This window comes from Haliotis rubra, unplaced genomic scaffold (genome assembly GCF_003918875.1).
Source record: "Haliotis rubra isolate DU_JTF1 unplaced genomic scaffold, ASM391887v1 Scf7, whole genome shotgun sequence".
Taxonomy (NCBI): Eukaryota; Metazoa; Mollusca; class Gastropoda; order Lepetellida; family Haliotidae; genus Haliotis; species Haliotis rubra.
This window is the reverse complement of record NW_025767412.1, coordinates 4192851-4220673: the sequence shown is the minus strand read 5'-3', so window position 1 is coordinate 4220673 and position 27823 is coordinate 4192851. Positions and strand designations below refer to the sequence as shown.

The 27823-nt window shown below is 38.7% G+C and overlaps 2 protein-coding genes across 2 annotated transcripts; both read right to left on the bottom strand.

Annotated features, from left to right (window-relative positions):
* Positions 1 to 1825: 1825 nt before the first annotated feature.
* Positions 1826 to 10593, bottom strand: LOC124258604. The gene is made up of 3 exons (XM_046692671.1): positions 10461 to 10593; positions 5439 to 5627; positions 1826 to 4503 (listed from the first exon to the last, which is right to left on the bottom strand). Exons 1-3 carry the CDS (start codon positions 10591 to 10593, stop codon positions 1826 to 1828), a joined length of 3000 nt encoding a protein of 999 aa, XP_046548627.1.
* Positions 10594 to 20042: 9449 nt separating this feature from the next.
* On the bottom strand, positions 20043 to 26789 carry LOC124258662 (universal stress protein Slr1101-like). Its single transcript, XM_046692733.1, is given in 5 exon segments — positions 20043 to 21021; positions 21368 to 21408; positions 21411 to 21465; positions 22499 to 22602; positions 26636 to 26789. Coding segments are annotated over 5 exon segments (537 nt in total). The 5' UTR covers positions 26712 to 26789; the 3' UTR covers positions 20043 to 20760.
* Positions 26790 to 27823: the final 1034 nt, after the last annotated feature.

Here is a 27823-nt window from a genome sequence, read left to right as displayed (position 1 = left end):
ACCACGCCTTCCTCCATGCCCCCAACCCCCTCCGTCCCTTCGGTACCCCTCCCTCCCATCCCCTCCATTCAGACTCAACCACCCCCGCCTGTACCACCGTTATCGACTACAACATCACAAGTAAGTACTCAGTAGCTGACTCGGGACAGGGTCAAGGTCATGATCGAGTGAGTGAGTGAGTGAGTTTAGTTTTACGGCACTTTTAGCAATATTCCAGCAATATCACGGCGGGGGACACCAGAAATGGATTTCACACAGTGCACCCATGTGGGGAATCGAACCTCGGCCTTCGGCATGACGAGCGAACGCTTTAACCACTAGGCTACCCCACCGCACCAGTCATGATTGAAGTTCCTGCAGACCCCCAAACAAGTCATCACTGTACCTAGGGTGATGCTGGTAACGCACATCCCAACATGGCGGCAGGTAAGATCGCTTGGCGATTATTCCCCGCGAATTAGCAGCCTTCCACGTGTATACAATCAACATTATTTAGCACACTGATAAACTTTGATGGTGGAAATACATTGAATGTACTAAATCTGCTTATTAATGTCTATGTGTTGAAGAATAAGCATTTTTAAAATCGCGCGAGGATGTCGGTAACTCAAAGTCTGGATGTCGGTAACGTGCAATGAATGATGCTGGTAACGCATACTGTCTTGCTTTAGTCGGTAAACAGAAATTGTCGAGTTATGTATAAATACAAAGGAGATACAAATATCAGTTCTTTTGTTTTACACAGATGTGTACTGTTGCTACATTAACAGTATGAGCGACTTTTTCTGTGCGCCGGAGAGTTGTTGTGGCGTTTCATTGAACTTGAATGGATTAGATGTGTGTGCCCATTGTCCATTACGCTGAGAGCTTTTTCTCTGTCCCTCCTCAATTCGGACATTTGACATGCTGATTTCGTTGCAATATTGACGTTTAAAATACATTTTACATCGTGCATTTATTGGGTAGGGTTGAATATATAAAGCTATATAGTCTGTCAACCTAACTTTAGGGACTGTGGTCAGCAGGAACTGTACTAGTTGTGATATCAAACAAAACCACTAAATCAGAATCTAATATTTGTTTTAATTTACCTTTTATTACCTTTACAATATCTTACATTCCTAAGTTTCTATTACACTAAACCTCTGTCAAACAATCTAACACCCAAATGGTTACCACTAACGAACGATCTCAAGGCGTGCTGCCTTATCAACATATCGAAACGAACTAACTTCAATCCCACTTCGAACTACACACGTGGCGAAAATGCACGCTTTTTGCATGCTCGAGCTTTCCGCGAAGTAAGTTGTTGTCAGGTGTGTTTTCGCGAACTGTTCGTATGTACACAAACTGAAACCTAATAACCTGTCTGGTTAACAGTAGTGAATAAATCAGTACAACGAATGAACAATACATTTATGTGGACAATCCTTTTGTCCATATCCCCCTCCTTGATAGAACGGAGTTTATCAACACAAATAACGAACTTACCTGATTCAAAATAATATCCATATAGCATCCACTAATATATCCAAACATTCTGCAAGTACAGCGAATAAATCCAATGTCACAAATGTCAGAATAAATCCATTGTCACAACATTTTCAGTGTCACAATAATTCCAATGTCACAATATATCTAGTGTCACAATAATCCAATGTCACAATAAATCCAGTGTCACAATAAATCCATCATTGCGAAAATACTTTTCCAGAATGTTACATCAAATGTTCACAGTTCAGTTCCACACATCCACGAATCTCCAAAGTCCACGTTTTGAATGTCACAGTGTCCACAGAATCCTTTTCTTTTTTAATCCTTGAAACTAACAGTTGATGGAATCCATTTCCAGACTGCACACTTTCGTCACTGGCCTGGTCAAAACTGTTTTTCCAGTCTGTATGTCCACCACTCTTGTAAAACCATCCTTCCCAGGGTGAGTCTTGATAATTCGTCCCATAGGCCAGTGTCCACGTGGTGTGTTAGGCGATATCACCAGCACGATGTCATTCACGTTGATATCCTGTCGACGAGTGAGCCACTTCCTCCTTCTGTTAAGACTGGGTATCCACTCCTTCATCCACCTGCTCCAGAAGTGCCGTATAAGCTCCTGTATCCTTCTCCATCGTTTCCTTGGGTTGAAGGTCGTTGTATCCACCGATTCCGGAGCAAAGGCGCCTCCTGCCTGTCCGTGAAGAAAGTGATTCGGCGTCAGAGGTACATCATCCTGTGGATGTGCTGTCTGATAGGTCAATGGGCGGGAATTCATCAAGGCTTCTGCTCCAATGAACGCTGTCATGAGTTCTTCATCTGTTACATCACTGTTTCCCAGAATAGCGAAGATTGCTTTTTTGGCCGCTTTGACCATTGTCTCAAACGCACCTCCGAAGTGAGGTGCATATGGAGGGTTAAACTTCCATTTTGTTCCACGATTTGCTAATGTTCCTTTCACAGCATCACTGTCCAGACATTCAACGAGTTCTTTGAGCTCTTTCTCAGCCCCAACGAAGTTTGTTCCATTGTCACACACGATGTCCTCAGGGAGTCCTCTGCGACTGGCCATGCGATAAAATGCATTGAGAAAGGAATTCGTGTCCAGGCCATATGCGATCTCCAGATGTACAGCCCTCGACGCAAGGCACGTGAAGAGGCATAGATAGCGCTTCATTCTTGCTTTTCCTCTTCCCTGTACTGTCAGAAAAGGTCCAGCGAAGTCGAGTCCTGCTTGTGTGAAAGCACGGAGAGAAGGTTTGAGTCTCATGCTTGGAAGAGGAGCCATGATCTGGTGTGCTACTTTCGCCTTCTGCTTACGACATTGTGAACATTGTCGCTCCCAGGCTCTAATTTCCTCTCTGCCAGAAAGGATCCAAAATCTTGCAGAAAGTGCTGCTAATGTCTGATTGGTTCCTGTAATATGACGTCCTTCCTCATGGTAAGACTTCACAATCAATCTTGTGATCCAGTTTCTTCGCGGCAAGATGATCGGAAACCTTGAATCTTGAGAAAGGTGCTCAGCATAAGCCAATCGTCCATCAGATCTCATCACTCCATCTTCATCCAGCTTCGGCTGTAGTCCTAATAGCTTGCTATTAGATGGTAACGGTTTTCCCTTTTCAAGGCAGGAATATTCATCTGGAAATTCTTCTCTCTGCATCTGTGCTATTATCTTGAACTGTGCTGTTTCAATTTCTTCTGCAGTCAGTTCTCCATGAATCCTTTTAAGGTTCCCTTCAACACAGTTGTTCAAGAATCTGTATACCCATGCTTGGATTCTTGTCAGTCTTCTCCAATCTGAGTATCGTGTAGCTTTGAGTCTCCACTCTTCACAGGACGAGTCGTTCACTAACATGGTAATTATCTTGTTTTCCTTCAGAGTTTTAGTTTCTGGTAAACATTTCCTTCTGTCTTCTCTTTCAGACAGATTTCTGGGCCATTCACTTTCATCTCTAGCCAGGAAAAGGGGTCCTGACCACCACATCTGATTGTCAATCAACTTTGATGCAGCTATTCCTCTAGTCAACATATCTGCTGGATTTTGGTCTGTTGGCACATACCGCCACTGACACGGATTTGTCAGTTCTTGAACTTCACTAACTCTATTTGCTACAAATGGTTTGAATGTTCGGCTATGGTTCTTTATCCATCCCAAAGCATTTGAACTGTCTGTCCAAAATGTAACCGTGTCAATCAACACGTCCAAAACCTTTGCTATTGCAACAACTAATCTGAGTCCAGTCACAGCAGCCATTAATTCCATGCGTGGAATGCTAATAGCTTTCAGTGGTGCTACTCGTCCTTTCGCAGCAATGATTACACTGGAGATTTCATTATTCTGGTAAGTATTCACAGCATACACAATGGCACCATAGGCATTTTCAGATGCATCTACAAAGCTGTGTAGTCTAGTTTCTTTCACCTTGTTACCACAACTCAAACATCTTGGAACCTGAATGTGTATTAAATCTTCCCGTTCCATAAGCCACTGATATGCTTTCTCTTTCAGATCATTGTCTAGTTCCTCGTCCCAATCTAACCCTACTGTCCACATTTCTTGTAAGATGATCTTTGCCCTTACAGTGAAGGGTGCAAGAAATCCTAGAGGATCAAACAGTTTTGCTATTTGACTAAGGAAGATTCTTTTTGAGATTGTGTTGTTCATTTCAGGTAAGTTGGAAGTGAATGTAAAGACGTCTCTTTCAGCTGCCCACATGAGGCCGAGTGTCTTTGTCGAGGGTAAGTAACCACTGTCTAACTTGACTTCTGATAGTCGTTCTTCAACAGGTATCTGACTGAGAACCTCGTGAGAATTTGAAAGCCACTTCCGAGGACGCATTCCAGCTCTATTCCAAAGCTCGATCAACTGTCTGTACAACTCAATGGCTGTTTTCTCATCCTCCACAGAGTCCATGCTATCATCCATATATGTAGCTTTTTTCACAGTTTCTGCAGCTAACGGAAGATCACCCTGATGTTTATTGGCATTTTCCTGACTCACAAACTGAGCTAAAAAAAGGAGATGCATTCACCCCAAATACAACTCTACTGAACTCATACTCTATGGCCTGCTCATCTCGTTTCATGGATCTCCAAAGGAACCTATGATAGGGCCTATCATCTGGAGATAATTTGACCTGAAGGTACATCTCTGCTATATCGCTCATCACTGCAACTGGATTGCGTCTAAATCTCAACAAGACATCAAAAAGTTCCCTCTGTAGCTTTGGGCCCTGATGGATAACTTCATTAAGAGAAATACCCTTGTACTTGGCCGAAGCATCAAATACAATCCTCACTTTTGTTGTGAGACGATCTAAACGTACAACCGGAAAATGTGGCAGATACCACTTTCCAGTATGTGTCTTTTCTTCGGGAGATACTTTTCTTATATACCCTTTTTTTGTGATACTGTGAGATGATATCATCATATGCTTGAGCTATTGTCTCATCCTTTGCTAATTTCTTTTCTGTGCTCTCAAGACGACTGAGAGCCATCTGATAGTTATCAGATGGTAAAGCATGTACCTCTTTCTTCCATGGTATGCCAATTTGATAGTGACCATCCTCATACACCAATGTATCTTTCACCCTATTGTGCACATTTTTGTCTTCAGGGCTCATATTTTCATTTTCTTTCGACTGGAATCGCTCAATTTCCCAAAACTTTTGCAACAACATATTTAGCTCTTGGTTATCAGCATTGGAACCAGAAAAGAAAGTACTGGTAAAGTGAGACTGAATGTCAGAGCCTGTCCCTGCAATATTTCCAATACAGGTCCAGCCTAGAGGAGTTAACCTTGCTAGAGGTTCGCCTGGATTTCCGCCTACATCTGAGTAGGAATAATGAAGGTCTGCATTGTCCATGCCTATGAGCATATCTACAATTGGAGGGGAGGCAATTTTAGGAAAATCTATGTCTTTCAAATGTGGCCATAACTTACCGTACTTCTTCCAGTCAACAACCTGCAAATCACCTGTAACCTTGGTTGTTGTGAAAGCAGTTATACTAACGTCAACTTCTCCATCTCTACTCTCAAGTCCAAATGCCACTGGCATAGTTTCAAACGAGGCTTTCTCATCATTCAAAACATTCACCGTCACTTTTTTGGTTTCACCTTGCAGTCCTAGCTCTGCAGCAACGTCTGCATTAATATATGACCTTGTGCTCGCGTCATCTAATAACGCATTAACTGTGACTCTGCGATTCCCATGTTTTAGTATCACTGGCACTGTTCTAAGCCCTATGAATGAAGGTTTTGAAGCTACGTTGCATTCCATATTAGTTGCATGTGACCGTTCATGGTTTCCTTTTGAATTATTGTCTGTATTTTCCACTTTGCTTTGTTCAACGGAACCCTTTTCAGCTCTGACAGCTGAATGAACCCTGTCCCTATTTACATGCAAGAGCCTGTTGTGGTTGCTTGTGCATCCATCTATTCCACACAACGTTGTTCGCCAACAGTGTTTACCACGATGATTGCTTCCGAGGCAGCGGAAGCAAAGATTTAATTCCTTTGCTTTGTTCCATCTATCTTGAACTTTTAACGTGATGAACTTTCTACAGTTCCATACATCATGAGGCTCTGTACATACTCTGCACAAGTACTTCTCACCAGCATAGTGTGTACCACGATTCTGGTTGCTATCATGCACTAGAAATGTACGAGGAGCTCGTTTGTACTCTGATTTTACTGACTTATCACAGACACCACGAATGGTCTCAGCTGCAATAGTTTGAAACTCTGCTTCTTGGAGCACCCATTCTCTGAGAGTTTCAACTGATTCTTGCCTTTGTCTATCATATACCCAACGTTGATACTCTGTAACCATGGCCTCAGTCATCTTTGTTTGCAACTTCATATAAAGTAAGCCATTTCCTAATTCTTCAACCCTGTCAGATTCGCGAAGATTAACTACAGCTACATCAAGCATGTCTGCAAATCTATCTAGGTCTTTTGCATGACCAGGTCGAATGGGTTTGAAATTGTCTATTTCTGCAAGATGTAATGCAATCTGTCGTCTCTTGCCGCCAAATTTTCTCTCAAGTCTTTCAAGAGCGACCTGATAAGCAATTGCATTATGTCCCAAATCTTTAACCACTCTAAGCGCTTCCCCTGCTAAATACTGACGCAACTGCAGTAGTTTGTATTCCGGTGTTGCTGGTGAATTATCAATGCATGCAATAAATGCTGCTTTCCATCCCTGATACGATCTAACATCGCCAGCAAACACTGGAATAGTAACTCTACCCAACTGCCTCCACATGTCACGTCCTATTGCACCTTTAGCGGTTTGTTCTGGGATATTTGTGCGTATACTGTGCTCATAGTGTGGATTGACATTTAACATGACGTTTGGTTGATCAAATTCATCTTCATTTCCTGCAGTTTCTTTGTTAACTGTGGGTCTTGTTTTACCCTGTTTAGTTGGCTTCTGTGCGCCAGGTAAACTGTGCCCTTTACTATTGCCTTCATCACGACTAAACAGCATTGACATCCCTGTTCTTAAACTAAGTGCAGAACTAGCATCTGATCTAGAGTCTAAGTACTGCTGAGCATGTGCCTGTGCACTGTCATTTTCATCTTCAAGCCTAGTTATTTCCATGCTAATGTTTTTAACATTTGCTACATCATTGATTTTTGAATATTCTTCTGACAGTTTTATCATTATTTCCATTGCATGATCTTGCACAATGCACAATTGGTCCATTTGATTTCTAACAGCCCTACGGGTTTGAACATTCTGACCCTCGGTCATGTTGTAGAGTTTATTTCTAGCTTTCGTGAAAGCAGACTTTGCACTGGCTTTTTGCTTTTTAAGTTTTATCAAAACATCTTCAACGACTGTCCTCGACTGACTGTTTTGATCAGGGACCGGCTTAGTTTCCGTTTTTATTAAATCCGTTTCATCTGGACTTACCTGTTTAGGTTCTGACATTATTATTCTTTGTTTTTTTAAAACTAACCTAACAAACTTTCTATCAGCTAACTTACCTTTCACAGTCTAGAACAATTCCTGCATCCAAACTAATTCTAACTTGCAACACCATGAACCACCATCAGGCAATAACCATGTGCAACAACTAATAAACCACGAACTAACCACGAAGACACCACGATAAACCACGCTCTGCTACCATTTTGGTCAGCAGGAATTGTACTAGTTGTGATATCAAACAAAACCACTAAATCAGAATCTAATATTTGTTTTAATTTACCTTTTATTACCTTTACAATATCTTACATTCCTAAGTTTCTATTACACTAAACCTCTGTCAAACAATCTAACACCCAAATGGTTACCACTAACGAACGATCTCAAGGCGTGCTGCCTTATCAACATATCGAAACGAACTAACTTCAATCCCACTTCGAACTACACACGTGGCGAAAATGCACGCTTTTTGCATGCTCGAGCTTTCCGCGAAGTAAGTTGTTGTCAGGTGTGTTTTCGCGAACTGTTCGTATGTACACAAACTGAAACCTAATAACCTGTCTGGTTAACAGTAGTGAATAAATCAGTACAACGAATGAACAATACATTTATGTGGACAATCCTTTTGTCCAGTATTTAATGAACGAGGTAATCTCTTAATCAAAACGGAAGATGCGAAGTTTTAAAATTTGAAATTGAGAAGAGAAGACACTTGTCATGAAACATATTCATGAGTAATGAATTATCCAAGTGTTTGCCGAGTGTCAAATCCGAGTATCACCCAACCCATCAGGGGAGTGAGCTCATATTTAGTCACATCGAGCCATAGAGAAAAATCTATGTTTTAATTATAGAATATTGAAATCTGTATGAATACATAGCAATGCTAGAACAATTTCAGAAATATTTTTAAGTTGTTCCAGAACATTTTAAAACATTTCTTCTTTGGAAGGCATTTAGAAGTTCGAGCAGTAAGGAAGAATAACAGTATGGATGAACAACTTCTTTATTACGACGTCGACCTTTCGGTGTAGGTTCTCACACTGTTATCAAGCAAATGATTACACAACATGCTTGGTAACGTGTTAGAATCTACACCGAAATGTTGCTCTCACTGTAATAAGGAGGTTGTTCATCCATATATTGTTATCCTTTCTCATTTTAGAAGAGGTAACCTTTACTGAAAAACAACAAAAGATGGAAGGTGGCTATTGATCGCCAAGAACCAAAGTTAGGCCACCACACAATGAACCAAGAGGACCTGGGGACCTCGTCCAACTGCATGGCCTCCTCCACCCCTCCCGTTTAAAATGATATGCTCTGAAGCATGTGCCTTTGGTACTCTACCATAACAGCTACCAGTTGGTCCTGATGATTTAGTCCCGGAACTTGCACAAAGCGATCTTAGCCGACTATCTTTCAGTAGAAATAGTAGCTAAGATCGCTTTGTGCCAGAGTCAGCCCTGGAACTGAGTTTAGTTTTACGCCGCTTTTAGCAATATTCCAGCATTATTACGGCGGGGACACCAGATATGGGCTTCACGCATTGTACCCATGTGGGGAATCGAACCCGTGTCTTCTTCAACGCTTTTACTATTAGGCTATCCCACCGCCGTAATAAGTCAGTGTGCATTTGTTCTGGGGTTTTTTTTCTCAACCTTTCATCCATGTAACCAACCCTTGTCATGTTTTCACATCTGCGACTTGGTTAGAAGAGATATTAATCAAAGAGGAATATTTATACGCATTTCCACCAATCAGATTGCAGAACGTATCTGTACCTGAATATTCCATGTAGCCTGTTCTGCTGGTTTAATCGAATAAGACAATGGCACGTCTGTGACGTAAATAGATGGAAATTAAAAGTCACTTATGCTGAGAATAAGACTTAAAAATACCCAGCTCCGCCCAAATAAATTCAACATCCTTAGATATTAGAATTTCTATGGCTTAATTTCTCTTACCTTAAATCTTACTTAAAATAATAAGATGAGAACATGTGGTGAACTGTATGCTAATACACACTTTATGAGAAGGATATGTTTACCTGAGAGGGATTCATTAATATTTTAACGAGAATAAGCGAGTGCTGTTGTACTCAGGTTACCTATTACTTTGAGACACGGAATTAGAGTTTATCGGACTTGTCTCGAAATGTAGCGCGTTTGTCACGCATGCACCCGGTAACGCAATCGGAACATATTAACAGAAGACTCTACATCTCGAATGTAGCGCCATGATTACCTCGGGTGGTCATCGGCCCGTGAACATTCTCCTGCCATAGGCATTCGTGTCTTTGCGAGGATTATAGACTGTAAAAGAAAGTCCGATGACCCCCGACTCGAAATGCTTATTGTACACAGAAGCATATCGAATCGGGGCTCGTCTGATTTTTATATTTTTTTATTATTTTTTTTAATCTTTAATCCTTGCAAAAACACGAGGGCCTGCGTCTCCTGAGTGCTAGAACGGCCTTAAAGACTGCCAATTAATCACAAACACACGAAAACATAAGTCCAGCCCTGTAATATCCCGTAATATACATATTTCAACCATACAGTTTCCTACAGAAATCCAGCAAAGACAAAGGTCATCTGATATATCTGTTCAGTCTATATGGTGCGTCACCATGCCAACCAGGCTGTTTAAGGTCATTCTCTTGTTTCCAAGCAGATGAAGGACAAAGGATACTGAATAATTTAATGACCTCGTTCCTCGACTGCCAACAGGGTCAGAACTAAACGTCTCGTGTAAAAGGATCAGCAACATATCTCCATGCAAATTAGATACAAAATACAAGTTGTTAAGCAAGAAATCCGCGAAGAAAGCAACAATAGCTTGTTGTAATATAAGCTTAAACAATCATGGCCACATAATTATAAATATATTTCATCCAAATTGCTTTAATACCTAAACAGACAAATTTTCCTGCATTCTGGTTTTCATACAAATAGCCGTTTTATTTAACTGGACACATTATATAGAGAGAATTGTGACGAATGTTGGCATATAAACCATGGGTTCTGTACTTTGGCCTGATGCCTTCTCTTTCTTGATGATGATGATGATGATGATGATGATGATATCTGGGGGTTTTCTTTCAGATGCCCCTGAAGTACCTGCCTCCTCTCCCCGAGAATGTCCGGAGACAGCCGGAGACATAAGACGAGGAGGTCTGTGCAGACACGAGGAGTAGGGATTGTGATTGCTTCAGGAAACATACACTCAGTTCACCCTTAGAAGTTGTAGTAGATCCGTCCATGTTACAAACATACAAATCTCAGCCTCTGTAAACTCAAAAGGTCCATATTTACTGAATTTTCTGCAAATATTATTGTATCCACAGTCATTAACATATCTGTCAAAAGTATACAGGTATTTTGTAGATCGTCAATATTTAAATTGAATCTTATTTATTACGCCGTATTTAATGTCATTCCACTTATTTTATTGTGTGACGCTTGTGAAGATGTTGAAGCGTACATAAAATATTTCCAAATGAAATACAGTGTAAGTGTGTCAGGACAAAACGAATCCAAGTAAGTACAAAGTATATATTAAAGTATATATTAGAGGATTACTGACTACTTTTTAAAGTAGTGTATAGATTTCAGAGTTTAAGTGTACGTTCATGTTTATTAGTAACACACTTGGTCTGAAAGGATACCAAACATTGTTCTCCACGTCACCGATACAAGCTGTATTTGTTCGTAAATACATTATCACCAATAGGTGAGGTGAGGTGACATTGGGTTTACGTCGTGCTTGAGAATATTTCGCTCATATGACGACGTGCATACGTGTGTATGTGTATGTGCGCCTGCTTGTACTAGCCCAGACTTAAGCTGGTTTTATAGTGCTAGCTCAGTGAGATACCATGCCGCAGTGAAGCATGAATACCCCACTCAGACACCATTATACTGACTCCGAGCCGACCAGTCCTTGTTGTACCCATTAATGCCGAGCGCCAGGCAGGGACCAACAAGTACTATATTTTAACGTCTTTTGGTATGGGGATCGAACCCTCGACCTTCCGCTCTCTGGGCAGACGCTCTAACCACTACACCACGGAGGCGGTCCTATCACCAATAGACGTTGTAATAGACATGTGTGTGAAGCAATATCATCTCTTGAACTCATAGTAAACGTGTAAATAATTCAGTCAGAATGTCATGTACTGTCAATTCTTCCTTGCATCAGCTTGTACATGTCATCCTTTATTGTTACGCTATACCCCTCCGCTCAACACCCATCCGCTCAACACCCCTCCGCTCAACAACACTCAACCCCACTCACCTCCCAACACACACGCCTTGGACGGCCGGTTAGGAAACATCCCCAGCAGCATGTTCGGTCTTCAGCAACCAAAGCTTGTCGTAAGAGGCGACTAACGGGATCGGGTGGTCAGGCTCGCTGACCTGGTTCACACATGTCATCGTATCCCAATTACGTAGATGATGCTCATGATGTTGATCACTTGATTGTCTGGTCCAGACTCGATTATTTACAGACCACCGCAATCCGAACGTATTAAAGGGTTTTTTAGTTCCATAAACATGCTGAGTTTTAAAGTTCAAAGCAAATGCATCCTCAGGTTCCATTTCTTTTTACGATCCGTGGAATCGGTTTAGCAGATACCCGAGACTGGGTATTATCTTTCCTTGAGGTTACATATCTTTTTAGTTTATGACACTCTTTTGCCTTTTTATAATCACTATTGTCACTGCGACTATTAATAAGCTTGCATCTTCTTATCGTCTTAAGCATCCACAAATGGTCTCACCTGTATAAAGACACAAAACATTTGTGTTTCCACGTTTTACGTAAAGTAACATTTAGTCAACACTGTAGATGTGAAAAATTCAAAATTTAACTGAGTTAAAGAAAAGAAATATAAACTTATCAGATTTTTTCTCATCTGTCCATGTTCAGCAACCACGAGCCTATATGCGCATGGTTACAATCATGCAGAGAAAAATACTAAACCCCCTTCGATTATAAGCATGGAATGTATGGTTCGAACATGTTCATATTATTTCACACAGAGAATGCATGCAAACTGTCCGTGTACTGCACGGTTCTTGACATGTTAAACCCCGTTAGTCCAGAAACCTGTTAAACCGGACGATTTCACTGTCCCTAATCACCAACTGAAGAACTCGTGGAAATTGCACGTGGAAATTAAGATTGCTAGTTGTGTTGTAACCAATTGCTTGTTGTTGACTTGTTACATTAATTATTGGTTTCTAATCAATATCTACAAGACTGAAGTAATATTGTATATTAATTAGTTGATTTCCTTTGAATGTAGGAATAAATTGTTACACTTTTTTGGACTGGCATATTTAAACGTAAAATATATTGTTGCACATTAGTTGGTTGATTTTCTTAGGCAGATGAATATATCGTCACAAATTATGTAATTGATATGCTTTAAACTGAGACCATTTTGTTACGCATTATTTAATTGATATTCCTTAAGAAACATATTGTTACCCATTTAGTTCATAAACTTGAGGCTTTGGAATATATGGTTAAACGTTATTTAGTTTATATAGTTTAAACATTGAATATATTGTTACATATTACATATTTGCTATACTTTTGACGTTGGAATATGTTGTAACAATTAAGGACTTAATAATTATGCTTATGTATATACATGGGTTTGCTGTGAGTTTCATTCATGTTAAAGATAAATTTACATTTATTTCCTGTTATGAGATACTCGTTTATATCTACATTGTAAATTAGTTTCACCCTGACTTCATTGTTGTGGTAATACTGTTTTATGTATCTACACGTAATGCATTATACAGAGATTCGTTATATTTTTTGTATGCTAATTCATAATGAATCTGTTTCATTTTTCCATTTAGTTGTACACGTACGCATGTATCATGTAAGAGACTAATTGTATCCTTTATTTATTATGTCCAATCCTAGAAGTTGGCTTTGGCTCGTCACGTCAGTCCAGGTTCGATTCCTACAAGGTTTCAATGTCTGAAGCCTATTTTGGTGTCCCTATTGAGATAATATTGGATTATTTTCTGAAAGTGGTGTACAGAATTATTCAGGCGTTTACGAATGCGGTGTTTACTTTTATGGTTTCTTCTGATACCCCCACATATACATCTTGGTAAATACATCCTCACAAGTGTTATCAGGTACATGTATTTTAAAACAATATGGTTCAAGCTGCACATCCTGGACAAGGTGGACATTTATAAGGATTCTAAGTATGCGAGGAGTTCGTTCCTCGCGGTTTACTTTTGGTTATGGACTTTTGATTTCAGGATAAAAAAGACGTGCATTTGGAGTTTTTCCAACAAAAGCTATTGAAACGTTGATTTCTTATATTGGTGTGTTAAATTAACGCTCTCAAACATAAGTGATTTTTATTTCAATACGCCATAACTAGTGTCTGAAATCTGATATTCCCCAAACGGAATTGCCTAACGTTTGTTCCAATGTGTCGCTAGAATTCAGTCAAATATTAGTTTCATGTATGATGAAATATGATTTATGTTCCCCCTACTTAATATTAAATATTTGTTATTGGTATTGATTGCTTACAGCTAACGTCAACTGTGCCTTACGTCTATACTAAATGTCATTGACTATCGTATGACAAACATGCTATCGTATGACAGGCATACTATGACAGAAACAGCTTCATTCTGGTGTCACTTGCTTGTCTGTTCCATGTACACTGGACACCCATTAATCCGGACCGACGAGAAACGATAATTCCGTCTCACATGTACAGACTAACGGGATCAGGTGATCAGACTCTCTGACTTAAATGACGTCATCGTATCCCAAATACGCAGATCGGCGTTGAGGTGTCTATCACTGGATTATCAGGTCCAAACTCGATTATTTACATATCGCCGTCGTATAGATGGAATATCGCAAAAAATCAATCACAATTGTGACACTAATATGTACCTATGATTCGTTTTCGAATTTGTTAAATCTGATTTCTACGGCACATGCGTCCGGATTAAGAGGTTCAGGTTATACCCTTCTTGTATATATTACCACCCATGAATCAGTAACGCTCGCCATATCGATGTGTCTGGCACATACAATGTGAACAGTGTATGATGTCTTGTATTCACCATATATGACGTATCGTTGATAGCATCTGTTCCATGTCTCTCACGCTATAAGGATATCCATGGCACAAAGCATTGGTACTGTGGGTCGTATTTCAGTGATGAATTACCCTTGAAAGCAATATTTTCGTTAATGAAGATTTAGTATCCATGACAATTAAGTACACATATACTGAAACTGGAAAAGTGATCCCATCTGTTAAAGAAACATGACCACGATCTGTCAAACGTGTTTATGAAGGCTATACCTTTACCATTATCACAAATCGTAGTCATTGTCAAGATACCAGCGCCTTGAGCATGCGCCAGTTGCGTGGATATGTGCGCTATATAAATATACTATAATAATAATATAATAAATTGTTAGGAACCGTCCGCTGTATTTTACCACAGTGTATTCACACTGTTAACATTGCAATAATTTCTCTCTGTTTATGAACACGAAGGATTAACACTGATCAGAGTTGCATCCCTCGTGTGTGTCAGGATCCGCTTTTCGCTTGATCCCGGATTCCATTATTTCGAATAGTTTACCATCACCACATCCTGCTCGTTGATTGACGTCGCAGATCTGGATCATGTTGGGCTTTCCTTCCACATTAAGCAGGCACTCCGTGACATAACTAAGCTATGTTCACCCCCTCATTTAGTCATTTGACCCGTGAAAATCCGGGTTACAGTTGATCTACAGTAAACCATGCTTGCCGAAAGAGGCGACTAACGGGATCGGGTGGTCAGGCTTGCTCGCTTGGTTGACACACGTCATTGTACCTGGTCCAGGCTTAATTATATCAACTGACCGTCGCCACATAGCTGGAATATTGTTGAGTGCGGCATTAAACAGCGAACAATCCACAATTTAGTCATCTGTCTTAGGTACTTTGTGAATTAAGAAAAACAGCGAAATTAATGCTCCATTATGTTGCGTATATTCTGTAGTACGGTATAGCATGTTGCCCTCATTACGGTTACAATACTCACGATAACATCATAAAATACAATGTTATGTGACGCACAGTCGTTCTCGGGGGTCCAACTGATTTATAAAATACGGTGACTCAAGGGTTACTCAATGGGTCCCTTTACACGCTTGTAAATATTACAAAATGACAACGACTTCTTCACATGAATAACATAGCTGTTTGTCTAGTGAGTCTATACACGTTTCAGTATGTCCCCGCGGACATAAATATACACGGTTAACTGTACTTGTAACTTCTATAACCATTCACAAATGTCTGTTACAATCTATGAAGCCAATTTCAGGTGTTCCCCGCCGTGATATTGCTGTAATCTTGCTAAAAGCGGCATAAAACTAACCTCACTCACTCGCTACATATATCTGTAGTAATTCTTCTTCAACTCGAGGGGATTATCACCTTGGCTGAAATCCGTGAGCACAGGTATGACAAATCAATAAAAATAATCGGGGAGAATCGGGATTTGAACCCACGATCATCGGGTACTGACGCACCCAAGGGAGGTAACTCTGCAACGCGAATTTCAGTGTTTCATACGAAAGGGTATATTAGACTCCTTCGAATAATATATCGTTTTAGCGTGAATCTAAATGTATTAAGGGCAGGGTTGTAAAATATAAACACTTAACTTATTGCTTAAATATTCCATTAAAACAAAGAAATTATCTGTCGAATTAAAATCTAATTTCACAGAAACTACATTATTGGTTACAATGACATGTTTGATTTTATTTAACCCTATGAAGAATGATCTGATGTTTACATGTGATTCCTGTGAATATGTGTTTACCTTCTTGTCGACACTGGAGTTGGATGTCGTCTGTGTGTTCAGCAAAGCTCGAGCTCATCGGCCGTGACTGGTAGCAGGGGAATAGAATAGGTGCTGTAGATTATCCCTGCTGGTAGATAAGGATATGACCTGGGAATGTTCAATTGTAGAATATGTCATGAACACTTTGTGTAATTAAATGTATATTTGTCAAGTTCGAAATACGAGGTCTTTTGTATCATAAGAGTTATGTCTGTTGAAATAAATATTGAATATTGTCGTATATGTGTTGTTGTTGAGGCATGTGGCGTTGTTTTCGGTATCCTCGATGAGTGTTAGGATGGGCATACCATCAGAGAGCCTTCAATGACTATGCTCAATCTCTATGTTCACTCTTCATTATCTGACTTACAAGAACATATGCTAAGAGTTCATGAAATTCCCGTGAGAAACCATTATTCCATAGGGGAACCCATATTGTTTTGGGAGGAACCATTATTTCATGGAGGAACTGATATTGTTTAGGGAGGAACCATTATTCCATGGAGGAAACAATATTGTTTAGGGAAGAACCATTATTCCATGGAGAAACCAATATTGTTTCGGGAGGAACCATTATTCCATGGAGGAAACAATATTGTTTTGAGAGGAACCATTATTCCATGGAGGAACCAGTATTGCTTCAAGAAGGAACCATTATTCCATGGACGAACCAATATTGTTTAGGGAGGAACCATTATTCCATGGAGGAACCAGTATTGTTCAGGGAGGAACCATTATTCTACCGAGGAACCTGTCTTGTTTTGGCAGCTGGAGAAGCTTCATGTTCCCTGTATTACCTTGTAAAAAGCAGCTGAAGGGAACATTCATCTGATATTCTTGGGGTGGAGGTAACAAGTGGATGTCATCACACAGTACAGTGAGCCTACTGATGGACAGTACTGCGTGATCTTGATACAGATCTATCTTATTATATTTTGTCACAAAAACTTTGGAAAATACCTGACACTCAATCAATGTTGCATTAAATGTAGAACAACAAGATAGGTTCAAAATACAAAGTTTTATTTCAATGTCAAATTGACTGCTATAACTATCAAGTGGACTGACTCCATGTTGTCTATCCAAGTATCAGATATAATGCTGACTATAGTTCACAATTAATATGCTTCTGGATACAAAACAATACAGGAATGGTAAGAAGTCATTATAAGCATACCTTCAATAGCTGTACAGACAACACTAAATATTCAGCAAAAATCAAGAAAGTATCTCCAACAGCGGGTACTTGACTGGCTAAGCACTGATATCTTATCACTTTCTACACATTCATTCATTGTGCTAAAACCATTACAATTGTATTTGTCAAAAAAACATCCACTCCAAATATTTATATTATGATACGTTAATGACTGTTTGTTATCAATCTCCTAATGGACTAAGGATAATGACGAGTAATTCCTCCTAGGATCAAATGTTATATCTCAAGAAGGTTTCCAAGTATGCTCTGCTATAGATTTCCTCAGACAGTTTTGGATTCTGTTGTCTGGTACAGTCTGTAATATTATCATGATTTTACAAACATTTGGAGCTGTTTGTTATCGTTTAAACTAATTTCGTTCAAGGTTGACAAAGGTTTCAAATTCTTGCTATGAAAGATGTTTTGCCTGAACAAAAGATGACAGAGACAACTATATACTCCCATTATTGGGCATAGGAAACATCCAAAGATGACAGAGACCACTATATACCCCCAGTATTGGGCATAGGAAACATCCAAAGATGACAGAGACCACTATATACCCCCATTATTGGGCATAGGAAACATCCAAAGATGAGAGACCACTATATACCCCAGAGACCACTATATACCCCCATTATTGGGCATAGGAAACATCCAAAGATGACAGAGACCACTATATACCCCCATTATTGGGCATAGGAAACATCCAAAGATGACAGAGACCACTATATACCCCCATTATTGGGCATAGGAAACATCCCAACTCCCACTGTCCAGACAACAACAGCATTAGGAAACATTTTTCACATTCCACATCAAGCTTTTCATCTTCCTCAAATCTCACCATACAATAAAATTCACGATGTGATCTAAAGCCACATGCTCCTGAAGTTTCTATATTTGTTTTGAGCAAGAACTTAGGCAAGAGTATTTTTCATCATTTATTGGGTCTGAGCTGAAATAATTTCTTCAGTTATTGTTTCTGAGCAAACATTGATATAACATCAACAGGAGACTAAGCACACACAAACTGATTAATAATAATAATAATAATGTGTCCATTTATATAGCGCCAAACTCCACACTAGGTATGCTCATAGCGCTAACAATCAAGGCACAACACATTATTACCCCGGATAACGCAAGCTGCCTGTTAGGCGCTAGAAGGTTATAGTCATATGACTTTTTCCACCGGGTACCCATTTCCTGCTGGGTGAACAGAGACAATTTTGAACAAACTCACTTGCCTAAGGTGAGACCACATGTGTCACATGTGCTTCCAATGGGTTTACAAGACACAATTGTAGTAAACATGATATGTTTGTTTGTTTGTCGTTTAACGCCACACTCAGCAATATTCCATAATCAAGTCTGGACCAGACAATCCTGCCAAAACTGCATGAGCATCTATCTATGCAATGGGATACAATGACATGTGTGAACCCAGTCAGCAAGCCTGATATGAATGGATTACTGACACTCAGTGATGATACAGGTGTTGGCAAAAACGGTCATCATGTCCTGCCCAAAATATATCTCTACCGCCAATACTGAATCAGCCGAACACACAATATTGCTAATGGTGACACAAAGTGTAAAACTTAATTCCAAATTACTCAGGATATGTTCACAGTAATATCTCAATATCACTTGAGAAGTTAGACTTTTGAAGGTTAAGGGATATTGCCATGTTAAATACGTTTGGTAGATCAAGAAAACAATAAATTTGCGTTCTACAGGACTTGTTTAATCATCTCAATGTCTGATTTGAATCGGGAGCTGATAAAAAACAACTTGACCTGGTTTGATCCTCATAAATGTCATAAATTAAACATCTTACAGTGGCACTTCCTTTCCTCTGTCATCATAAAAGATAACTTTATTGCTATGGGTATACAAAATATTGCCTACCAATTTCATCTACAATATGAAAACCAAATCAAAACTGACATGAGGCCTAAAAATTAAATTAATAGTGTTATCCTTGGTCTATCACCACAAACATGGGTATTATATCTTTAACAGTTCGACTAAAGTTCCATTCCTATGCTATGATTTGTCTGCACATGACAATGAGCCAGTCAATCTACTCTTTTCTGTCAAAAAACACCATTATATTGCATGCAACATTCCAAGTGGTTATTATTTTCAGCCAATCAAAATCAAATGAAGCCATTATCTGCTGATGCAGAATTGCTTTGCAAATATGATTTAATCCATAGCAAGGGATTTACCTCAGCCACGAAACGTTTAAGGTGTTTACATAGTCTGACTCTGATGAGTGAAGGAAAGTACTGTCCACACATGAAACCGTGGTGTACAAGCCATCATACTCCTGTGTATGATACACTATTTATTTTACAGTCAGGAAAAAGCAAAATGGAGGTTGATTCAATGATGATATTGTCACAGTCGGGTCACATACTGTCATCGTCAGATTGTGACTGGTAGACACGTGACACATACTTTACCATAGGATACACAATAACAGCGATCAATGACCTTTGTAAACAAACATTTATTGAAGAAAATGATAAATGATGGTCATTTCTGGTATGGATAACAGCTTGTCTCTGCATATCACAGAACAGGTGGTGTCATGAGTATTGTGTTAATCTAACATTCATTTGCATGTTGAGTTTTACAGTGACATGAAATATAGCATTTTTAAAAGATGACAAAAGATGACAAAAAAAGATCACAATTATATTCATGTTCTTTTTTTAAACAAACGGTTAACAAATTTCAACATGTACATAAATTTCATTTTCATAGAACATGTCTAGAAAAAATTCAAGAATGATCACTGCTAAATATTAATAATGCTGATGAAAATCTACTGATTCATAGTGTTCTATTTCTACTTTGATAGATAGCACCTGTTTATACTGTTATTCCAATAAATAGGCAAGACTTTGTACTTTGTCCATTGATTCCAAATACCATAAAAAAGTGGATAACTAGTTTCTTATTCTGCCAAGATACAACCAGCGTATTCAAATAAAAAATCTGCACATACAACAGTTAAAAACACAAACAGAATATGTCAACATCTTTCCATTACATTTTACAGAACAACAAAACCTCTGATATTTCTTTATTAAAGTTCTTGCAAGTTTTTGTCCAAGAATTTTCAATGCAAAAGAATGCCACAGTGCCTCTTTGGTACATGTTCCCTAGATGCAGAGTATCAACTACTCCGCGTTCCTGGAACATCTAGGCACACTTCTGTTGTTCACCCTGATGGTGGTTGTGGTGGTGGTGGTGGTGATGATGGAGTTCCTTGTTCCGACAGACAAACACAGGAACGTGGGAGTGGTGAACCACGTAGTCGCTGACGCTGCCAATGAAGGTACGTCTGAGCGTGCCCAGACCACGTGACCCGATGATGATCATCTCGCCATGTTCGTCTTCACAGGCTTTGATAATCCCCTCCCCAGGTTTGGAAGCCATGACACTCTTCACCTTCCCGCCAATCTGAGGAAGCCAAACAACACCAAAAGATAAAAAAAATATTATAAGTTGATTTTTGTAATTGCTGTAATTCAAGTCAATCAACAATCCAACCAATAGTTTTCAAGTTATTGGTTGAACAAAAATGTCTTCAGGCAGACAGACGGACAGAGGGACTTCACGGATGTGACAATCAAGGGATCGATATCATGAGCATCATCAGTGATAACATTAATTACTGGGCAAAGAAAAGATAGTCATTGGTATCTACAGTTCCATTGACAACCCATGATGTTACTGTGCTAACCTACTGTGATGTTTCGATCGTCAAAGCTAAAAGTAAAACTGCATATTACAGTTATCTACCAACCCCATGATGCTTGAGCTTTACTGCAAACTTTTCAAGATCTTTTTGGATTTTTGCTGCTCATCTTTCAACATGGCCTCCATCACTTCCCTGTCAAACAAAGTAAAACTGCATATTACACCAACTGAACCAACCAATGATGCTTCAACTTTACTACAAACTTTTCAAGATCTTTTTGGATTTTTGCTGCTCATCTTTCAACATACTTCCATCACTTCCACTAAACATGATTCAGTGAAACAACACCAACATGTACACTGAGATATCACTTCTGAAATACTACTACTACTACTTCTTTCTTTATCGCCTAGACATTATTCACTGAAACTTGAGCTTATCAGGATTCACTGAAACCTCACCTAGAAATGATTCAGTGAAACTTCGCCTAGACATGATTCACTGAAACATCACCTAGACATGATTCACTGAAACATCACCTAGACATGATTCACTGAAATATGTCCTAAACATGAATCACTGAAACATCACCTAGACATGATTCACTCAAACATCACTTAGACATGATTCACTGAAACATCACCTGGACATGATTCACTGAAACATCTCCTAGACATGACTCACTGAAACATCACCTAGTCATGATTCACAGAAACATCTAGACATGACTCACTTAAACATCACCTAGACATGATTTACTGAAACATCTCCTAGACATGACTCACTGAAACATCACCTAGACATGATTCACTGAAACATCACCTAGACATGATTCACTGAAACATCTCCTAGACATGAATCACTGAAACATCACCTAGACATGATTCACTGAAACATGTCCTAAACATGACTCACTGAAACATCACCTAGACATGATTCACTGAAACATCTCCTAGACATGACTCACTGAAACATCACCTAGACATGATTCACTGAAACATCTCCTAGACATGATTCACTGAAACATCTCCTAGACATGATTCACTGAAAAATCACCTAGACATGATTCACTGAAATATCACCTAGACATGATTCACTGAAGCATCACCTAGACATGATTCACTGAGAAGTCACACAGTCTTGCCTGATTGAAAGATCGCCTTGATATTCATAAGTGAAATATTAACTAGGCATGTCTTACTGAAACATACCATAACAAACTGACAACTTCTTAGGGTACTCACAGTTGTTCCAGCGTTGAGAGTGCAGCATCCCGTTGAGCTCCGGACAGTGCACCAACACCACGTGGTCATGCTTCAGGTGGACATTCTTGCAGTACCCTGTAACAAGCGTGCATCTATACAACACTGTCAACACACTAACAACACTGTGATGACTGCTATGACACAGACTTGATGGCATGACAACAACAAACAATTTCAAATAATTTTTCCAGGTATCAAATCTATGATTGAAACCTCTACATTGAAAACAGACTAGTTTTATTGCCTAGGTGATCCACATCATTTCATATTGATAATCATTAATAATTCTTCCAATCGACAATATTTCTGATCCATCTTTTTACCACACATCATCTCCACACTAGGAGAGCCAAGAGCATCTGATCCAGCATATTGACCTTGACCTTGACCTTGACCTTAAACATCTGCCGCATGCCTTCACGAATGTCAGCCAGATTCCTACTAAGCCAGTCAGGAGGACCATCTCCGCCACACTTCAGCCCATACCCTTACTGATCAGACCAGAACCGACCCCTATCACCCTACCTTAAAGGACCAAGAGGGAACCAATACCTTCTTCACTGACTCACCACTCCGTCATACCATCCTCCAAGTAAATGGCCACCCACCACCACCACACTCCCCATCAACAACAATTAATGGTGATTCTTACATTAATGGCACTTCCTGCCCAAGGGAAATCCACATCTAATAACATTAAATTTCAAAAGACCCAAGCAGGCAGCAATTGTATCCAGCCCTTAAGGCCACCAGCAAAAAATATTTTCAGTTTGACAAACTTCAAATTCACTGAACCAAACATCTCAACTCCACTAAAAGAAACTCTCAGAAGCATAGGAACCCACTGTCACAAATCTCATTCCTTCTGCTCATGAACATCTAATCCGGCAATTGACTTTTTAAATTTGTAATCAGCTTGTCACAACTGTATAATCTATATTCCTTATCCTAACTGACCCTGGCTTCAATACCTGTGTGTGTTATTACATGTCTGTTATCTGTTCCCCTTACTGTGCATCCAGTTTCATCCAGATATCTATGTGCTAACTGTTATCTGTTCCCTGTTGTGGTTACTGTTAGCTTGCTGCTTATCACAAATATCATGCACATATACCCCTCATCACTTGAGGAGTTAGTCCATCTGCAGTTGCTAAAGCGAAACTAACAACTTAAATTAGGTTATCGAAGCTTATCCTAATCCTAATTAAGTGATTATATGAGTATTTATAAAAAAATTGTTACTTTTTTTCCTGTTACTTTTTTTCCATTACTTTTTTTCCTGTTTCGTTTTTTCCTGTTACTTTTTTTCCTACATTCGTTCTACCCAGATTCATGAAAATTTCTAAACAAAATAGTCTCGCCACACAATTATCCCATGAAACACCTTCCAGCTGTATTACTCAAACCAACACAAAGATATATATATTGTAGATATATATAATCTAACCAAATTATCATCTTGACACAGTATTCACCTCATGCTTCGTAACAATTCACCTGTCACAACTTAGGTTAACATATTCAACAGAATCAGATTTATTCCCAGACTTTTTCTACACCTTGAAGACGAAAATACAATGTTGACAACCCTGTCCCCATCACCAAGACAACCTTGGCCTTGCTGGGTGACACTTTTGACTTTTGATGTGTTTTACTGAGATATATATAGACCTATGTGCTTTTTATAGAAATAAAATGTATAAAAATAGCATCATAGGGTCATAAACTAGAACATAACTAAAATTATAACAAAATGTCTTTCTTGAACTGACACTAGGTAGGAATAACAGAACTGAATAAGACAGGGTCAAGGCTTACAATAGCTAACACTGTTACATTGTTGCAAAACACATAACTTTTTATATGATACACAAAGTTTCAACTCCAAGCCATAACTGTCTTCTGAGGAGATTCTCTCTTTCTAATGCCATACATTTTTTACAATTTTTCACAAACACACACAAAAAGCCTTGATAATGATGGACATAAAGATAAACAAATAATTATCTCATCCTAAGGTGAATCAAGTATGAAAACGAAGAATGAGGACAATTTTTATAGATAAACAACTTCAACATCGCCTATACACAATAAAGAAGTTGTGTATCCACGAAAATTTTCCTCATTCTTCATCTCCTCAACTTCCAGAATGCCAATCAAAGAAGTATGACAATGTTCACAGTCCTCAGTCTGGCAATTTCAAAGGAGTAATGATTTTTAAAACAAGATCTAACTTGGAACTAAACATAATGATAATCTCAACCAAGTTTCCGATATCTCAATTCTTACGCTTCACAAAAGACTTCTGAAGTTTTTGTCATACCCAAGATGACTACCTCACAGCCATAGTCAAATTCTAAATTTTATTGCTTTCAACAAACTTGAACTCCCACACAGAGTTAAACATTTACACAACATTTCAGCTGAATCCATTCAACAATTTTAGAGAAGTTAAACATTTTAAATATTAACGGACATCAATGCTTAAAATTATTTACTAAAAATATATTGACATGGTCAAAAGCGGTTTTCTATTATCAACAAACAAGTAATAACAGCAACATGGATTTTACAAGATGTGTTTTTTTATAACACAACTGTCATTATCTTCTTCATTATCAAGGCTTACATGTCCATGAACCGCATGGAGGTCACTGGTTGAAGATATCTCGACTATACATCACTGTGATATGACATGATTGCACGATATTACTGCATGGTGTGACTGCATGACGTGATTGCATGATCAAGCACAATCATGGACAACGCTCTCAAACCTGGTCACCACCAATGTCTCCATCTACATGCTATCAGCATACTTACATCACTAGACTGACACTTAGTCTCTGAATATATTTAATTTTGAAAGAAGCAAATATAAATTCCTTTAAAGTTGAAAAGGAGCCCCAGTGAGATGTGAGATTCAGTACATGAGGAAATCTAGACTTGCTTTATTTAAGGCTTTAACACTGGAGAAAGGGCTTGGCAATAGGGAAAATAATGTAGTTATGGACTGTGAGACAGTCATCATGCATGCATCCATGTAACTGATATGATCTGTTAAGGAGGGAGTGATCATTGCGTAACAGTGCTAAAAGCTGCGTCAGCAATCTGGCAGCTATTCATGGCAAGCCTGCTATTGAAGTATTCATATAGGTTTCTGCATATACTAGTAGGTTTGAGGACATGATGCCAAATGCTGATGTAGAAAATACCTGTATATCAACACAGAGAATGATGGCAGATGAGTTTATATGTCAGTCCTTAGGTCAGAGTGGACTTACAATGACTGCCACACCCCTTACTCAAGAACATGATGTTTTTCCATTTGGGTATTTTTTGGTTTATATAGTTCTTACTCAGTGATTATAAACAGACGGTATTGAAGCAGATCTTTAACTGTAGGCGACCCAGCTGTTGTGAAACATTATCTGTCGTTGACTTCACTACAAACATGCCCACTTTAGGGCATCACAGTGCAAATATTGGATGGACGACATGCTCATCCACTTTCCGTATGCAGCTTTTAGGGTCTGCTGATCAGTTTCATCAGTTGGAAATTATTGCATATTGTGCACATGATGTTCTTGCAATATGCAAACAAAATAGCATGCACTCAATGCATTCACAAATACTGCCTACTAATTTACATAGAGAGTTTGTGGGGGATGCAAAATGTATGACTCTTTCAACCATTTTTTATCTGGTAAGAAATAACATCAAAGTTCTGAGACACAATGATGTAATTTCTAAAATCTAACAAAATATCCATCCAAAATAGACAAAACGTTTCTGGGTACAAGTAAAAATATGTCATTGAATTAATCACACTCATTGGTAATATTTATGAAAATCAATTGAAACAGCCTACATCAGACTGCATGGAGCAGCTAAAATGCATGAGTTAATATTGGGTATCAATATGCAGATTTGCAAACAGAAGTAAAAGCTCTTTAGAAATCTTTAAAAAATCAGAGTCCATTATTTTGTTGATAGTGCAATGAGAACTGTCATTAATTTCAAACTGGAGTCCTCCCTGTGCATTGTTTACAATGTAACACGCCAACATGCTGTTGACATTAGAATCACATCGCGTTTCAATACTCACAATCAAGTGCAAAGTCTGCGGAATCGCTGCCGTCAATTGCTACAATGACATTCCTCTGATTCTCTGAACCTGCCATCGTGACTGACTAGGAGCTTCTACACAATAACAAACTTCACACACAACAAGCCTCCTACATGTGTTACCTTGACCTTTGTGCCCGGGAGAAGTCATTATTTTCATCTGTCGTGAACGTGACAAGCGTAACGTATGACGTATATTGAATTCAGTTATAACCTGACACGGACAATACATGGCTATAATATTCTAAATAGGTATGATATACGTGTAATATTAAACGTGTGCTGGTGTAGTTTATCGTATTTACTTCAGAAAAACGCCCAGCTGTTGGATAATTTATATTTAACCAGAAAAAAAACTAAAATGACGATAGGCACGCACGCACGTATGTCTTTCTAATATTGCAAATGATTCGACTTGAATGAGAAGAGTATCGGGAAGTTTGATTAATATTTATGTAGTAAATTCAGATGCGAGTTTCGTAAAATCAATTTAATACATGCATGAAAGCATACAATTGAAGATGCACATTTGAATTTCTGCTTTGACGAATGTGAATAAAAGTCGGGAAGTGTAATATCAACGTGACCTTTAGTAGCAGTTACTGTGACGTAATATGCTACTGTGATACCAATACTCATGACATCACAATAATTGTCTGCAGAGATCGTTAACAATAATAACTGTTTTACAGTTTTAAAATGTTATACAGTTTATGATAAAACTAACCTTATTTAACTTTTCGAAAATTTGCGATATTTTACGTAAACCTTAATCCATAAGAAAACATACTATCTGTGTTAACCTGCCTGCACATCTGATCAAGGCTATTAAAAACTTCGCATGCACTTACGTTTTTCCATAAAAAGGACATGCCTGGTATTTGAATTTTAACACCCCGGTCCATTCTAACGTAATGTATACCGACCAGTTCAAATAATTAATGGTTCTTTGTAATTATCTATATATAACAAATTATCATAACGCTTTTCCATAAATCCAAGTGTTAGGGTATCAAATACATTTGTTCTAATATCTAATACACCAAATCCATATGAATACAACTGTACATGACTCACACCCGATATATGCTGGTACACGACCAGGTAATAAAATATGTGTACTACGAGTTATTCCATTTTTATTTATGTATATATTATGTTTGTTATT

Coding starts and splice junctions, on each gene's coding strand:
- LOC124258604 (XM_046692671.1), bottom strand. CDS start 10,593: ATGTCTCCGGCTGTCTCCGGACATTCTCGGGGAGAGGAGGCAGGTACT. Junction 5,628..10,460: donor AGAGAAGGCATCAGGCCAAA/GTACAGAACCCA, acceptor ACGTTGCTGCAG/AGCTAGGACTGCAAGGTGAA. Junction 4,504..5,438: donor TGTTGACTGGAAGAAGTACG/GTAAGTTATGGC, acceptor TCCTTTTTTTAG/CTCAGTTTGTGAGTCAGGAA.